This window comes from Budorcas taxicolor, chromosome 23, assembly GCF_023091745.1.
Source record: "Budorcas taxicolor isolate Tak-1 chromosome 23, Takin1.1, whole genome shotgun sequence".
Classification (NCBI taxonomy): domain Eukaryota; kingdom Metazoa; phylum Chordata; class Mammalia; order Artiodactyla; family Bovidae; genus Budorcas; species Budorcas taxicolor.
The window spans coordinates 21,970,107-21,988,098 of record NC_068932.1 but is presented as its reverse complement, the minus strand read 5'-3'; the positions used below and the strand labels follow the sequence as shown (position 1 = coordinate 21,988,098).

Genomic DNA, 17,992 nt, shown 5'->3' with positions numbered 1-17,992 from the left:
GGGGGCCTGGAAAGGCTCCTGGTGGCTGTTGGCCTGCAGTGACCTCCTCCACCCCACTCCAGTGCTCTGCAAGCCTTATGCTGACTTTACACCCACAGTGTCGTAATATCCTGGGCTGCAAACAGGTTGGGGCCCTGCCCTGCTGGCGTCAGGCTTCCCTGATCCTCCTCTCCATCTAAGACCCACACCTTTATGTGGAAGGTTCTACATTGAAGGTCCAGAGGCTAGCAAAGAAGGAAATGTCCTCACCAGCCCCCTCCCTAGGGGCAGAAGCACCAGAGGAGGACCAGGGCATAGTACACACACACTGACTCAGAATTACTTTACTCAGGAGGGAAGACCACAGCCTAGGGGCTAGGAATGCCCTGAGGCCCAGTTCTTACAAAGCCTAGACAGCTCCTGGGAGAAGAGAGGCTGCCCCTGTGCCAGAAAGGCCCAAGCCCGAAGTCTCACAGGCCTACAGGAAAAGCCTCACCCACCCAGTGTCAGAAGTCAGGCTCAGGCGGCAGCTACTGAGTCTTGCAGTCCCCGTCACTGCTGTGGGCTGTCTTTACCTTCTTCAGTTCCTTCTGCAGCTCTGACTCAGCTACCAGGACCTCCTTTGGCTTCTGGTACTGAGGATGGAGCAAAGAGAAGACATGAATCAATCATATCACCCCTTTCAACACATAGCCTCCACCCAACAGACTCAGGGCCCCCCTGTCCCCTTTCTGGCCAAACCACAAGGCATGTGGGATCTTAGTTCCCCAACCAGGGATTGAATCCATGCCCCCTACATTGGAAGGCAAAGTCTTAACCACTGGCCCACCAGGGAAATCCTCCTTCTGTTCCCCTTTATTCAAAGACGAGGGAATTGAGGCCTACAAGGTTGAATGACTTGCTTAAGGTCACGTGGGGGTAGAGGTAGGCTTTTGGACCTTTTAGAGCCCCAGTTCTGTGGATCTCACCCCTCCCCATCACCCTCTAGCCAGTTCCAGCTGTGATTTTAAAATCAGTCTCCTGAGCCCTCGCCCGCTCATCCCATTCTGTTGGAGAGGCCTGTTCCCTAGCAAGCATACCCCAGGAGTTGCTGGGGCTGAAACTGAGTAAGATGGGAAGTGGGCAAAAGGAGCCTTTCCCTGACACAGTGGCCAAGAAGTCTGAACGAATCTTACAGAGATAATGAGAGTGGAGTTGGCGTGAGCAAAGCTCAGTGAGGATTCATCCAGAGGTAGCTGGTATCTTTCTAGGTCAGGAATGGAGAACTTCTTGTAGTACCTGTGGGGACACCAAGAGGCCGTGAGAACACCCAACATGGGGACCCCCACAGATGGGCATCAGGCCCTTTAATGCCAAGCTTCTATACAGTCCTCCCCACCTCCCAGCCAAAGAGGAAGAAGGGAAGCCAGTTAGAAGGCCAGTATTTTAGAGCTTAGTGACCCTGGAAAGAAGAGAATGAAAGGCCTTCTGGCCAGTCATAATTCCTTGATTAGACCAGGGGTTACAGTGACTCATATTTCAAGTTTAACAATCCCAGAGACAAGTGGAAGAAGCCTCTTGGGAAACACAACTGGGTCAGGCAAGCCCTACCTCCTCAGCACCCCAAGAAAACATCATATGTCTGCAAACAAGGAACAGAATAAGGACATCTAAGGCTGTCTTCCAGAGCTGGGGACTGATAGTTGGCATTTACATGGCACTTTACTGAGGCCCTCTGCTACCTCTCTCTCTTTTAGGGGTTAGCCTGACTCCACTTAGAGGCCAGAGAGGGAAGTTAATCCACAAGGAGAAATCTCCCTAAGAGAAAAAGCCATGTGACTCATCACAGAAGCCAGATCTCTGGGGCTCTGGCCTAGTTTGCTGACCATAAGACCCCACTCCATTTTCACATATCACACTTGGTCCCCCTCATCTGCAGGTGCCAGTCCAGAGATTAATGATCCCTTTCAATTCAGTTCAGTACAGTCACTCAGTCGTGTCTAACTCTTTGCGACCCCATGAACCGCAGCACGCCAGGCCTCCCTGTCCATCACCAACTCCCGCAGTCCAGCCAAACCCATGTCCATTGAGTCGGTGATGCCATCCAGCCATCTCATCCTCTGTCGTCCCCTTCTCCTCCTGCCCTCAATCTTTCCCAGCATCAGGGTCTTTTCCAATGAGTCAGCTCTTCACATCAGGTAGCCAAAGTATTGGAGTTTCAGTTTCAACATCAGTCCTTCCAATGAACACCCAGGACTGATCTCCTTTAGGATGGACTGGTTGGATCTCCTTGCAGTCCAAGGGACTCTCAAGAGTCTTCTCCAACACCACAGTTCAAAAGCATCAATTCGTCGGCGCTCAGCTTTCTTCACAGTCCAACTTTCACATCCACACATGACCACTGGAAAAACCATAGCCTTGACTAGACGGACCTTTGTTGACAAAGTAATGTCTCTACTTTTTAATATGCTGTGTAGGTTGGTCATAACTTTCCTGCCAATGAGTAAGTGTCTTTTAATTTCATGGTTGCAATCACCATCTGCAGTGATTTCGGAGCCCCCCAAAATAAAGTCAACCACTGTTTCCCCATCTATCTGCCATGAATGATCCCTTTAGTTGGGGCGGAAGGGAAACCCTGGGACTTAAGTGGCAGTTTAGTGGTTAAGACTTCGTGCCTCCAATACAGGGGTGTAGGTTTGATCCCTGGTCAAGGAACTAAGATCCCACATGTGGAGCGGTGCACCCAAAATTAAACAAAAACCACCACCCAGATAGCAACATCCAACCCACAATGTCTGTAACTGGACTTTGCAGGAAATTTAACCTCCTTTACCAAAGAGGAAACTTGGGCTCAGAGAGGTGAATTATCTTGCCTGGTTTCACAGCCAGTTAGTAGGGTCAGATTAAAGTTCCCCAATCCTGGTCTTAGTACATTGGAGCACAAAGAATGGCCTCCTCATCTCTAGCAACAGGCCCGTCCGGCATTTTCCTTGGTGGAAGTGTGACCTAGGCTCTGGCTGGTGGCTGCCAGACCTGTCAACCGGGGATGGCATCAGTGCTGCCACAAGGCTGTGGCCTGGGCAGAGAACACTGCAGACAGGTACAAACACACACAAGTGAGGGCCTGGAGAGGGCTGGGCTTTTAATACTTCAGAGGGGCCTGGTCCTTATGGCAGCTCCCCCCAGTCCACTTCAAAAGCCCTGATGCCCTGGGGACTCAGAGTTGACATCAAGGCAGCATTTCTGCCCTGTTCTCCCTGCTGAAATCCCTTGTTCAGTGAAGACTCTCAGGGCCCCCTCTCCTCCCAGGTTCCTCACTCCCGCCAAGGTGCTGGGACCCATGGCAGGAAAAGAATGTTTACTTAAAGGCTGACAGTTCAAAAGGAGTGGGGGTTGGGGGATCCTAATGGCACCACAAGTTTGCTTTATTTTCCAAAGCTCTGCCCCAGGGAAAGGCGATCCATCTGCCTGCAGACTGGGATGGAATGTCGGCCTCATCCTCCTCCTAGCCAGCCCAGGCTGAGGGCTCTTCCTGGGGCCCTTGGTCTGGCCAGCAAAGGTGGCAGACACTGATAATAGGGAGGGAGTCAAAGGTTAAACAGCGGAGATTAGATGAACACAAAGGCTTGTTAGGAAGTGTTAACATCTTCCCTGCAAATATACACAAGCAGCAGAAGCGGGAGAGACGCAGCCTGGCACACACGGCTCAGCTGAACTCAGTGGGCCTGTGTAAGGCCTCGCTGTGCAGAATGTGGTACGTCCTTAATGCCTACCTGGCTGTGCTCCTGATGGGCAGCCTTCAAGGGAGCAGGAGGCATCTACTTTCTCTCAAGAAACAGCTCACACCCCCTTATCTCCATCCCTGCCTTGGGATTTGCCTTGAGAATACCATGGTTCACCTCACCAGCGCCTGGACTAGACAGGGACCCACTGGGCTTCCAGGAAAGTCCAAACGCCCAGCCTCTGGCAGCCCTAGGCAGGCAGCAAACATTTCTTAGGCATCAACTGTGTCCCAGAGCTGTGAACTGGGGCTTTAAGGATGAAGAAGAAGCAAGGCCATATCGCTGCCTGAAATCTTGTGTTTCTGCTGGAAGCTAAGCCTTTATAGTGGGGTAGTCCCTGGGCTTTTAGCTGATGTGCAACAACCCCCATTCCCACCTGCCGTCACTATCCTGTCTCAGCCACACGTGAGAGGTGACATTTATGAATTCTAAATCTGTGCCAGGCACTGTTCAACATGCACTGACTCCTCAGAACAATGCTCTCGGGTTGATTGCTTCTGCCATCCTCTTTTACAGAAGAGGAGACAGGCATAGGCAGGTCAGGTATCTTGTCCACGTCATAAAACTGGTGAAGGGAGATGCCCTTGTTACAGTGAGAATCCCCTCAACCTCCTGACTCCTCTATAGCTCTCCATTCTCACCTCAAAGGATCAGACCATCTAGGTTCCAAGGATGGGGCAGAGATGGGGGGTGGTCTCCCCCAGGGTTCAACCACCAGGTAGGTCTCCTGAGCACTCCCTCTAACATGGAGTGGCCTGCCTTTCTGAATGGAAAAGTGCAAAGATGTATGTGGGAGTAAGGGCTCTCAGGAGGACTCCTGGCCCTGCCCTGTGACTCTGGGCAGGCCACTTAACTCCTGGGCCTCTTTCTTCCTCCAGATTCCTTTCTCAAATAAAATAGCTGCCTCAGATGAACTTTTAAGTCACTGGGAACAGAACAGGCTAACCTGGTACCTCTCTCCAACCTGTGCAAAAAAACAGCTCCTTCACTCTGTTTCAGAGATGACCTACTGCACCGCATCACTCTCTTTCTCTGCTACATCCCCTTTCCCATTCCCAGTCCCTTCCCAACCTGTTCTCCCTTGCAGTGAACTGAGAAAGGGTGCAAGAGACCAGGCCTAGAGAGAGAGGCTCTGAAGCAAGCTGAAAGTAGAAGCAGAACGGCGTGGAGTCACGTGGGCTGGGCCCCACAGACCTCCTGTGGGTGCTCTGCACACCTGCACACAGGCTCGGCCAGAGTGGTCGAGGGAAGCCTGTAGTCAGTCTGTCCCTCAGAGTGGGCGTGTCTTCCCTTCTTGCTTAAACATCAACACTCCGGACAAACTGGTCACCACTGCCTATAATGCACATTGACACATTTAAGGCTCTCAGAAGTCCTACCAAGGAGAAACCCATTTAATTCAGTTTCCTAACCTTATTTGACCAGAGAATTCTTTTTTCTAGAGATGCCTATTAACACTCCCAAAGAGTTAGTATTACCAATGTCAAATCAGCCAAACTCTCTTCAGGCTCCAATTTCCAAAGAAACTGGAATTGGCCTCCAATTTCCTCAGGCCGGCCACAGGGCTGAGTACAATATACAATTTTCTAATTCCCCAAACAATCTATGATGTACACATGAGTATTCTGTGATAGATGAGGAAACCTTGCCCCAAAATGCTATGATTAATATGTGGCAGAGGCCAGATTCAAGCTGACATCCTCCTACTCCACGCCCAGCTCATTACACTTAGAGCTGCCAGCTTCTAAGGCTGAGGCTCAGAACCTTCTCTCTCTACAAGCATTCTTATTGGGAACAGATGATGCCACAATCAGATCCTAGAAAAGCACCTTCTTCCTTCCCTGGTTCATCTCTTGCTATTACCTGAGGCCAAGGACATAATTCACTGGAATCAATTCCATCAAGAAAAGTGGCAAACCCAGTTTTTCAGGGACCCTGGCTTTTATTGATAACCATATTCCAGAATATTAGAATCAGGGCAGACATGGAACCTTCAGGTGAAGGACATCAAATCAGAAAAGCCACAGTGTGGTGGAAACTGCAGAGGCCTGGGCATTAAAACCGTCACTATCCCCTCCAGTAAGTCAAGTGCATCATGCTGACTTTATAGATATTCTTACGGAATCGTTCATATACAGCACAAGAATAAAAATACATACCCTGTCCACCACTGGATGGTGTGATGATCAGAAAATAAATTTTTACAGTATCTTGAAAAAGTTAAACTCTGCTCAAAGGAATAGCCATTGAGTTGTGTATATTTAGAGGAAGTAAAGGTATAGGACATGTTACTACTACAAGTAGAAAATGAACGTGCCACTAGGCTCAGGAGGAGCCGGTTGAGGGCTTAACAGCCTCCCCTGCCTTCCTCCCAGCAGAGGGTCCCGAGGCTGTGCTGCGCCAGGCTGGGCTGCACTGACGGAGATCTCAGTGCAGGCCCTGAAGTGAGCACTCACATACTCTTCTCCCCTCTATGGGAATCCGATCCTGGTCCTGCTCCCTCTGGAGGCACTACTCCCATCCCACCTGGCTTCCCCGAGCAGTTCAGCAACATCTCCCCTTGCCCGGGGTGCTGGAGTGGAGCGCCTGGCCAACAGTGCCACCTATGGTTGGATATGTGCAGGAGATGGGACCCAGAGGACCGGCCTGCAGATGAATTTTCTGGTGAGCTAGCTAGCCTCTCTTCTCTTGTTCCTTGGTAATCACATTTTTGCTTGATATCTATATTCGACAGTGACCTCTGGGGGACAAAAAGGAGGCAGCAGCCAGCTCCACAAACTGCTGGGCTGCAGATTCAAGTGCTATCAGAAGCACTTTTGTTCCTAGTTTGGACCCAGGGCCTCTGACGCCAGGGAATGCTTGCTGAAGCATGGAGTTTGTTTTCCTAAAGGCAATTTCTCTGTTGTCTGAAATTGCTAAATTCTACTTTAGGCACTGACTCCTGTTAATGATGAGAACAATAACGGGAATAAACTGCCTTTTATCTGAGGGCTATAAAGTGCTTTACAAACGCAAACCCTTATTATTATGACTTTATAGACAAGGCTCACTTTAGGGGCTGCTGGCTGCATGTACAGCAATAATCCTGAAATTAATTCATTCATCTCCACCCCTTCCCCACCCCTTAACCCTGCCAAAGTGATAGGGTATGGGGGTCAGAGAGGAGGGTGAACCCAGGGCTGCAGTAGGGGAACCTGGGAGCCACACTGCTTCCCTGTGGCATCATGGGCCTGAGAGAGACGGGACGGGAGGCTGGCACCACACTGCCTGAGAGGATGGACAAATACTGGGTCCTCCTTACTGCAGGTAAACCAGAGGGGGCATCTCTGGCCTAAGCTGAGCACCCCATGAGACATGCTGGGTAGCTTCACAGTCTGTGGACTATTAACTCATAAAACCTCCCATCTCAATGCCCTAAATCTATTTCATGGGAGTTGGTCCTACACTGCAATCCCTCTGACTCAGTTCACAACGAAGTCATTACTGGGCTCTTCTCTTCTGTGGTCAGTCAGAGCTCCAGAAACCCAAACGAGATCAATGCATTCCCAAGATAATCAGCCCAGAAGCAGCCCCGCCAGGATCAGATCTCCACCTCGGTTACCTTCTGTCCCCTCAACCTCAAAGTTTGCCTGCCCCTAGCAGACCATGAGAAGAGGAGGAAAAGGGCCGTGAGCACCCTCTTTGAAACATCATGGAAGAGACTTCCAAGAAGCACCCACTCCCTGTCCCTCGAGGGACACCCCCCTAGGGGGGTTGGATCAAGTTTGCTGCTCCCAAACACCTCTGTAACTGCCACCTCAGACAGGTGTGCCTTCCAGGCTCTGGCTCCCTGCCAGCCCCAAGCTCATCATGGACTGGAGCCAGCCAGAGGTCAAGGCATAGTAACCTTACAGCAGAACCACCTAAGATCGCAAGTCAGTGGCTGGGTGATTTCCTCATCCCCTCATTCATCCAACAAATGTTTACTGAGCTCCAGCATACGCCAAGTACTGGACCAGACACTCATTGTTCAAATTTCCCTGCCCTGATGGAGCTGAGTACAATATTCAAGCTGGTTCTGATTACAGTATTCAAGGGCTGAAGAGAGAAAGCCCTTCAGCTTTTAGTACCTACTCTAGGGCTGTAGTAAAGCCCTTCTGCTTCTCTCAGAGCTGGAAGAGGAGGCTGCTCTATCCTCTGGGGTGGGGAACCGTCTGAGTCCTAACCCTAGGTCAAACCCCACCCCCACCTTGCTCATACACAAGTAGGCAGGTGCCTACCACGCCCCTTACTTTTTGTTGGTTGTTCTGACGACAACACAGCGCTCCTTCTGGTCCACACAGACGTTGTAAACGTCCTTAGGGTACGGCAGGTTTCGAATTCGCCACTGGAAACTCATCTTGGTGTCTTTGCGCATGAATATGGGCTGCAGAAGGCAAATCCAATTCAAGGACTATTCTTGGAGAGGGGTAGGAAGGGATGGCTTCCCTCCACAAACCTCTACCCGGGGACACAATGGGAGCACCTCAGCTCTCGTCTGAGGCTTCCACTGCTGTGACCTACGAAGCCTGGAGCCCCTGCTCTGGGATGACTAAGCCAGAACCCTTTGGGTATCCATTCAAGGGAACGTGTCCAGGTGGGCACACCGGAGATGAGGAGGTGAACAAGACATGGTGGCTGCCCTTGAGGGCTAGCAGCCCACTCCCCCAGCCTCCCCAAGGCACCTGACAGACACACATACATTGGCATTGCTTTCCGTGATGAGTTCAGGCCCCAGGCTCCCCGCTCCTAGGAGCGCTGGCTCTCCCACCTCAATCTGCCACTGGCCCAAGGCTCCCAGGGCACTCTTCATACGCCACTTCCTCACTGAGGAGAGAAGGAAGCAGTGGGATTATGGGGAGGAAAGGTGTTCTGCTCTCTTCTGCTGAATCACTGACATCACTTTTATCCTGTGATGGATAAAAGTGGGAGTGACAAGCCTTCACACTAACTTTATCCATCTGAGCAGGGACCTCACAACCCCTGAAATCTCAGGAGAGCATTTCAATATTAGACAATTTGTAAAGAACAGATCAGGGTGCCCAGACAGAAAGAATTAAAGCTATGAAAGGTGCCAAGTGGAGTTCAGAAACCCCCAGGTATGACTTCAAGCACAGGGATGATGTGAAGGTTGGGAAAAGGGTGGCTACTAGTAACAGGGAAAATATGGATCCCAAGAAGCCTGAGTTGATGTGCATTCTTCCTTCTAAAAACAGGCAAAGGAAGACTGAATTAAGAGTGTGAAAGCTGATAAGCAGATTTGTCTCATGACTCAGAAAGTCCAAATTGAGAAGTTTACTCATTTCAGGTGTACCTGGCTTAAAATAACATCCCCACAGTTGTATTTACAGGAAATTCTAGGCACACACCACATTTTAAATGTATTATTTATAAAAGATCTAACATAAATTTCTTATAGAGTGGAATCATCCTTTTATAATGCAAATAATCATTTCTATTTTACAGCCCAGATGTTTGCATAAGAATGTTTTTTTCCGGTAAGGCCCACACTTTTATGGAAATTTTAAGTGAAAAGTCTAGTGCAGCAGACACTGAGAGCCCCACTGGGATGCTCAGGGACCCCACCCAGCCCTGTCACAGCCGACTGCTGTCGTCACAGCCGACTGCTGTCAGCACGCCCGTGGCCACAAGGGGCTTTCCCAAGCGCGACCGCTCGGCTCCTTCCGTCCCTGAGGCAATGGGGGTCTCCCAGGTGGCCAGCAGCCTTCCTGGAGCTGCCATGAGGAGCTGAACAACTCAGAAAGCACCCGGTGTCCTGTGGCGGCTACTCCTTTTCTGGGCCGGGGGGGAGAGTGCGATTCTCAGGATGGGTTTCTTCTGAGTAGCTGTGCCAAACCCCAAACACCCTCCCTGCTCTAAGTAAGGCACACAAGCTGAACACAAAAGTATGCTGTAAAATGAGGATTTTCCCTTGAATATGTGCTTTTATAAGGTCTGCTGAATTCTGCAATGTGATTTTATTACGTCTCAGGGCCAGAAACTCTCCCTAGAAACACATTTCCAAGTTTATAATGAAAATTAATAAGGAAGAGTAAAACTTGGAAATATGCTTTATAGGCAACTTTTTTTTTCCCTCACAAATACTTCTCTCTTAAGTGACTGGACTGTGACTAGAAGTACATCCAAATCTATTCTCGTAATACCTTGCTTAACTAGGAAGCCAGTCTTCTGGGTTGCAGCCTTCTTACAAATTCATAAATGACAAACGCCTCTAAGCGCGACTTACTGTGACAGACCCATGTATCTCACGCTATACTGTAGAAAAGATCACTCCCAGATTCTTACTCGGACATGTATAAAATGCTATGTGTAGAATAAGGCAGGAAATTAATTTTTTCCCAGGCATACTGACAACAGCATGATGGGACAGCTCACACTGAGTACAGAGTCAGAACTAAAAAGCATGTGGGACCATTTGGTGTGAGGGCAAACAAGCATCCTTAGACCCTGATGGGATCCTGATGTAAGAACAGTCAAAACAGAGCTTAAAGGTGGAGGTTCTTTTAGAAAGCGTCTAGTCCAATGCTTCTATCCTTCAAATGAGCAACAGCATTCTTCCCTGCCTGCTCTCCTTCAACCCCTGCTACCACTCTCCAAGGAAGAGTATACAGAATTACCAAGGCTCAGAAAGAGACACTCACTTGCAAAATCCAGAGGTAAAATTGACGTCTCCTAACTCCAAGACCAGAATCTGAATCATTCGTAAATGGCTAACTTGTATTCTATAAATATTTATCTGTGCTGTGCTAAGTCTCTTCAGACGTGTCCAACTCTCTGCGACCTGGTAGCCAGCCAGGCTCCTCTATCCATGGGGATTCTACAGGCAAGAATACTGCAGTGGGTTGCAATGTCCTCCTCAAAAACATTCAATAGCATATATGATATTTTTAGTTTTTTTTTTTTTTAAAAAGCTCTATTTCTTTTTAAAATTTTAGCATTTAAAAGAAAAGCTTCAATTATTTGAAAATTTAATTTCTGAAAAACACTTGATTATTTGAGGCTGGACAAGTGAGGTGTCCAGTGATCATGGGCCTTGTTAAATCACGTGTCCTGAAGCACAGTGCCAGTGTGGCCAGGAAAGGCAATTCTGATCTACTCTTTAATCTATGGAATAATTGGGTTTGGAACAGACACGTTCCCCAAAAGGACCCTAAGGAGATGGAAAGTTAGCTACTGGTTTCCTTACTGCTGGCCTTAAAAGCCACTCAGGTCACAGAAACTTGGACCCTTGGCTGTTTCACCGTTTTTAACACCTTGGGGTTAAATTCTTTGCTAGAATATGAAGAAGGTCTCTCTACTAATTCCCCCGTGAGATAAGAGCCAATACATGATTTTTGGTGAAGTCCTTGTTATTTCCCCCACGGCTGTGGGCGTGGATGCACACAGGCAAATACACGCTTCGTCCTGTCTCTCTCGTCCTGTCTTTGTTCCTGAACTCAAGGACAGCTCCTGCGGCAGCAGAAGCCTGTTTCCACCTGCTGTCACTCTGATTTGATTATATGTTAAACCCAAACTGGTGTGTGCAGGGCAGCTCCCCGGGACGCTGTCGTATCTTCCTGGCTGAGCCAGGGCCAGTCCTTGGAAAGGAGACTTTCAATGACCCTGTAAAGGGTCTGATGGGGAGTATATGAAGGCGGCGCCTGGGGCCTTTTTCCTAAGTCAGCAGGAAGCAGGCTGATGTTCCTGACTGCTGAAAGGAGGCCCCGTCTTTCAGGTGGGCTGGAAAGTAGAGGTCCTAAAGGCCTCCTTCCCCAGAGCTCCCAGCCCTGGCCCACTTCCAATGTGGATAATTACATTCCCCTTTCCTAAATACTCCCTGCAGCTTAAACTGGATGCAGGATTCTTCTTTTCTGCCCTAAAACACTGTAACATTGCTATGTGGCTATTAAACAGCTGCCACGTCCCATCCCTGAGGAGGCTGAAGGGAATCGAGTGGGTCATTTATAAAGCCGGTGAAGTGCTTGGGGATGAAAGTGCTCAATATCCTCCAAATGCAGCCTGGGGTGGTTAGGCTGGCGGTCAAATACCACAGCAGATTAAGCCGGTAATCCGAATGTAATCGCTGGAGGATGGCCTGCCCTTCAGCCTCGGCCCCCCCTGGACATGCTGTGTTCTTCTAGGGCTGGTTTGATGTTCCGATCATTGTTATGGGGCCCTTCAGTTTTTTTTTCTCTATGAATACACATACAGCATTCATTGTGGGGGGTGGGAATGAATAGCATTGAGCGGGCAGGAAAAAAATATGACACTACTATGGTTATTAACACCGACTGGAAGGGGTCTGACCCAGACAGATGCACTATTGGTAATTCTCTCTATAAATTACTTTCTGGGTTTTTCAGACAGAAAACCAGTTTGACCAATTATCCAATTTGTATAATTAGCTGGAAAAAAATAAAAAATGGAAACCATTCCCATTTACAGCCACAAAAACCCTGTGCATATTTTGCTTCAACAAATTCACAAGTGAAAGTCAGTTCAGGCCCTGGGATTATTTATACTTAAAAATTAAAAACAAACAGTATTTTGCAAGCTGGCAGGCGTGGGGTGGGTGGTTGGAGATGAATAAGAAAAGGGTCAGCTGTTCAAAGGGCCCAGTGGTTTGAGCGGAGTGTTCCCCACTGCCCAATCTCTGTCCTGCTCCCACCAGTCTTTACTTGGGCCATTCTGAGGAGAACAAAATTTAGTTAAAAAAACAAAACAGAATGAAATATTCTCAACTCCCAACAGTGTGCTGTTGTGGATTAAAAGCATGGGCTCTTCATCACACAGACCTAGGCTTAAACCCAAGCCCTGTAACTAACCAGCTATGTGATTCTGAGCAAGGTGCTTAACCTCTTGAAACCTGCAGTCTTCCTGATTGTAAAATGAATACAGCAGTACCTACATACCACACTGGGCTGTAACGAAGATGGCTGGTGTAAAGCACTTAGCATGACGCCCAATAAAAGTTACAGCATTACTCTCCTTAGGTAGACTTACTCAAACAACGTTCTCCTATGAACCTCCATTTCTGCTTCCAAGAAAAAGGAGTTAGGAGGCCACCGTCTTTCTTGACCTGCCACGAGGGAAAGTGACAGGTTCACGTGGGATGTTACCAATGAAGTAACCTGGCCTTGTTCTTCATTTCAAGTTTTGTCCAAGCACAACTAAGAGGCCTTGGGTTTTACTTGTTTGTTTTTATAGCCACAGCAGCAATAGCTTTATTATTCGCTCTGTGTGGAGAAGAGAGTGCCACTGGGGGCTCAGAGAGAGGAGCTGTGGCTAGTCCCTGGCCTGGTGATGGTGCTGGTCAGCCCACGTGACCTCTGCTTTCATAAGCTCATGCCCTGTTAGGCATTCCAAGGCTGTCACCTCCTGGGAGTGCTATAAATTACAATGTATTGTGAGGATATTACTACTGTATTGGTTTCCACCAAATCAGTGTCATATGCTAAACACATCAAGATTTTTTAATAGCACCATACTAAACCAACTGGGACTGGAACCCAAGCAGCTCATAATAAGGAAGGATCAGCACTTCACTTTGTGGCTGAGCATGCGTAGGACACACGTTTTAAGACTGGAGACGAAGAGAATGCAAACCCGTGTGATCCATGTTGTCGGTTCTAGACATTTATGAGCTGTCAGAAAAAGGGAAAAAGAAATTCCCTCAACAGTACTACCTGTCCATCAGGCCCAGGAAGAAATTAAAGTCAAGAATAATGACAAGAAAATAACCCAGCCCATGATTCCATCATTGGTCTTAGCATTTCAGGTGAAACTTAATAAAGAGAACAACTCCCACTGCTGACAGCCTCAGGCTCTGGGTCAAAGAACCAGCCACCTAGCTTTGGGAAGTCAGTTAATGCTGATATGCATACCTGAGAACAGAGAATGAGCAAATCAAATAATTTCCAGAAATCTGAGCTGGAGCCTCTATTCATGAGCTTATTCTTAGAGGAAAAGGAAGGGCTGCAGGAATGAAAGCGATGATGCCACAAAATCACCATTTCTCCCTCCTCCTCCCTCTGATTCAGACATTCTCCAAGGCGAGGGGCATATTTAACAGAGCTGCCTCTGAGGCAAGGTCAGAAGCTGCTGCCTCTGATTCTTGCTTGTTCCTGATGTGGTTTCAGAAAACAAAACAAAAATTAAGCCAAAAAAGTGCAGGGAAAGCTGCCTTCACTTAGCCCACAAGGCTTACTTCCAATTCTACCTTCTCTGTGAAGATTTTCCCAATGGTTTCTCTACACCCCCAATCACACCTTAGAAGGGTTAACTCTCATTCGCCTGGGGGTGGAGTGAGGTTCACTGGTCAAGTGGACACCCACTGCATCTCTGGTGTCCAGCCCTGACCTCGGGTTATTCTCAGGAACAATTCTGCCTCAAGGGCCTCAGTCTGGCCGAGCACCCACATGTACTTGCTGAGCTTCTTGAAGCCTCAGCTAGGCCTGTCTACCTGTGCTCAGGTCACCCCAAGTGTTTCTAAGGGCCCCTGGGGGCCCCTGTCACTTACCAAGTAGTTCATTTGTCTTCTCATCATATTCTTCGGCCATTTCCTTCCCATCTGGGAACAAATAATGCACCTTTCTTCTCCCTGGGCACAAAGCAAAAGAGGGTCTTACCCCTGGGTTTCCTCTTGCCGTGGGCCTTTAGATCCAGAGATCTGCCTGGGAAACACTACAGCCATGGGCATATTAAAAATCTTCCCAGAGCCTCCCACGAACTCCTTGACAACTGTCATCCACCATTACTTTAAGACATGTCCTGGGACTCATTTGCTTTCCCTGAACATGTCCTTGTTCTGCTGAGTATTGTACAAGCAATAGCTCTAAAAAAGTGTCAGTTGCTTAGTCATGTCTGATTCTTTGTGATCCCATGGACTATAGCCTGCCAGGCTCTTCTGTCCTTGAATTTTCTAGGCAAGAATACTGGAGTGGGTAGACATTTCCTTCTCCAGGGGATCTTCCTGAACCAGGGATTGAACCTGGGTCTCCAGCACTGCAGGCAGATTCTTTACTGTCTGAGCCACTCTTCCCAACTGTTGAACTCCTCCTTGCCCTTCAAAATCCAACTGAAATGTCACTTCTACTGGGAAGTCTTCTAAAACTATCACTCCTAGCCACCTGGCAAAATTCATCACTTATTTCTTTATGCCTTCTTGGAGCTTTATTCATATCCACAGTGGAGGGTTTATCACACAGTATGATACTTTTAAAAGTATCTGTTTCAAGAATGATGTCGTATTTATGTTTCTCTCCCCAGTTCCTAAAGCCAGGCCTATGTGCTCAGATTACTGAACTGGGTTTCCCAACCAGCAGCTCCCTCCAGCTGTGCCCCTCACTCTGCCGCCTTCTGCACATCTCCATGCCATTCCTGTCACACAGCACATGACATTAGTGCCCGCGCATCTTCCCTATGGCATTTACCTTGGTTATGGTCTTACATCTGTCTGTGTGAATTCTGGATGATTAGTGCCTGTCTCTTTACTAAGAGAAGAGGGATTTTATCCCCTCTATCTATGGTTTCCCAAACGCTAAGCATAGTACTTGGCATATTTTAACAGCTCAGCTAAATATTGGTTGAAAGAATGAAAGAACATCACTTCATCTTTCATTGAAAGAAGAGAAGAAATGGATAAAGAAGATGTGGTACATAAATACAATGAAATACTAATCAGAAAAAGGAATGAAACTGGGCCATTTGTAGTGGCCTAGACAGAAGAACATCTATTTCCGCTTTATTGACTGTGCCAAAGCCTTTGACTGTGTGGATCACTATAAACTGGAAAATTCTGAGAGAGATGGGAATACCAGACCACCTGACATGCCTCTTGAGAAATCTGTATGCAGGTCAGGAAGCAACAGTTAGAACTGGACATGGAACAACAGACTGGTTCCAAATAGGAAAAGGAGTACGTCAAGGCTGTATATTGTCACCCTGTTTATTTAACTTCTATGCAGAGTACATCATGAGAAATGCTGGGCTGGAAGAAGCACAAGCTGGAATCAAGATTGCTGGGAGAAATATCAATAACCTCAGATATGCAGATGACACCACCCTTATGGCAGAAAGTGAAGAGGAACTAAAAAGCCTCTTGATGAAAGTAAAAGAGCAGAGTGAAAAAGTTGGCTTAAAGCTCAACATTCAGAAAACGAAGATCATGGCATCTGGTCCCATCACTTCATGGGAAATAGATGGGGAAACAGTGGAAACAGTGTCAGACTTTATTCTTTTGGGTTCCAAAATCACTGCAGATGGTGACTGCAGCCATGAAATTAAAAGACGCTTACTCCTTGGAAGAAAAGTTATGACCAACCTAGATAGCATATTCAAAAGCAGAGATATTACTTTGCCGACTAAGGTCCGTCTAGTCAAGGCTATGGTTTTTCCAGTAGTCATGTATGGATGTGACAGTTGGACTGTGAAGAAGGCTGAGCACCGAAGAATTGATGCTTTTGAACTGTGGTGTTGGAGAAGACTCTTGAGAGTCCCTTGGACTGCAAGGAGATCCAACCAGTCCATTCTGAAGGAGATCAGCCCTGGCATTTCTTTGGAAGGAATGATGCTAAAGCTGAAACTCCAGTACTTTGGCCACCTCATGCGAAGAGTTGACTCATTGGAAAAGACTCTGATGCTGGGAGGGATTGGGGGCGGGAGGAGAAGGGGACGACAGAGGATGAGATGGCTGGATGGCATCACTGACTCGATGGACGTGAGTCTGAGTGAACTCCAGGAGTTGGTGATGGACAGGGAGGCCTGGCGTGCTGCGATTCCTGGGGTCGCAAAGAGTCGGACACGACTAAGCGACTGAACTGAGACAGATCTAGAGTATGTCGTACAGAGTGAAATCAGAATTAAGAAAAAATAAATGCCACATATTAACACATATATGTGGAATCTGAAAAAACTGATATAGACAGTCTTATTTACAAAGCAGAAATAGAGACACAGACATAGAGAACAAACATATGGATACCAAGGGGAAGTGACGATGAGATGACCTAGGAGACTGGAATTGACATATATAAACTATTGATACTATGTATAAAATAGATAACTAATGAGAATCTATTGTATAGCACAGAGAACTCTCCTCAGTGCTTTGTGGTGACCTAAATGGGAAGGGAATCCAGAACAGTGGAGATACATGTATATAGACAGCTGATTCATTTCACTGTACAGCAGAAACTAATACAACAGTGTAAAGCAACTACACTCCAATAAAAATTTAAAAGAAAACAAATGTTAAAACAATTTCATACCAAAACAAAAGTAACATATGTTCAAAGAAAAAAAAAAGGAAAGAATTCAAGGGCATCTCTGAGACCAACTCTTTCATCTCAGTAGTATAATCCTAAGCATATTCTTAAAAGTGGCTAGATAATTTCCCATTTTTACAGATAGGTAAACAGACAGGCAGGCTCCTTAGTGAGACAGTACCAATGCCCAGCAGACAGGTACCCAGTGTATTCCTGATGAGTAGAGTCCCAAGGCCCTTAATCAGCTGAAGGAGCTACTAGCCAACACTTGCAACTGCATCCAGTCCACCAAGCCTTTTGCTCTCCATTCACTCCCCGGAACCTTGTTCTTCGAGTCATTCCGAATTTGTACTCTGGGGACACTCACCCCCAAATTTGCAGGGCCTCTCCATAGGCCTCTTGGTTACACCACCCTTAATCATTTGTTTGGCTCACAGAGCTGGCAGAGGCTGTGCTGTCAGGAGGCGGGTGCAAGGTGCTGCGTGTGAGTAGCTGAGAGTGTCTGGCCTGACCCTCTCCTTCCCTGGAGTCTGGTCATCGGTGCAGCAGGACTCGGTGCTTACTATGGGCCAGGCGCTTTCCATATTTTATTGCATTTAATCCTCACAATAATCCTATGTGCCTCCAGTACTTGTCTTTCACAAATAAAGAAAATTGAGGCTTAAAGATCATGTAACTGGTTCAAGGTCATAAAGCTAGGAAATGATAGCCTGGGCTTAAACTCACTTGAGGCCAAAGTCGAGGCTCTAATAACCATACTAGGGTATCTGTATGAGGCTTTAAGGTTATAAGGATGAACAGTGTTCTAAGGGTTTATTGCTCATATTTCTAGTGAATTACATGTTCAGGCCTTAGCCTATTTTATTTCAGTATTCATCTTTTTCTTACTAATCTTATTGAGCTTTGTATATAGTAAGCACATGTCACACATGTTGCAAATATTCTCAGTTTTAATTGCCTTTTTGTTTA

General features: G+C 47.4%; 1 protein-coding gene across 1 annotated transcript in view; it reads right to left on the bottom strand.

The window, feature by feature from the left end:
* Positions 1-307: 307 nt before the first annotated feature.
* Positions 308-17,992, bottom strand: part of DPCD (deleted in primary ciliary dyskinesia homolog (mouse)) — a 22,447-nt gene continuing 4,762 nt past the window's right edge. The window contains exons 2-6 of the mRNA XM_052660654.1: positions 14,278-14,358; positions 8,461-8,585; positions 8,012-8,145; positions 1,155-1,257; positions 308-614 (exon numbers count right to left, since the gene is read on the bottom strand). Of these exons, the coding sequence (XP_052516614.1) occupies positions 510-614; positions 1,155-1,257; positions 8,012-8,145; positions 8,461-8,585; positions 14,278-14,358 (548 nt within the window). The 3' untranslated portion in view covers positions 308-509. The remainder of the gene's footprint in view (positions 615-1,154; positions 1,258-8,011; positions 8,146-8,460; positions 8,586-14,277; positions 14,359-17,992) is intronic.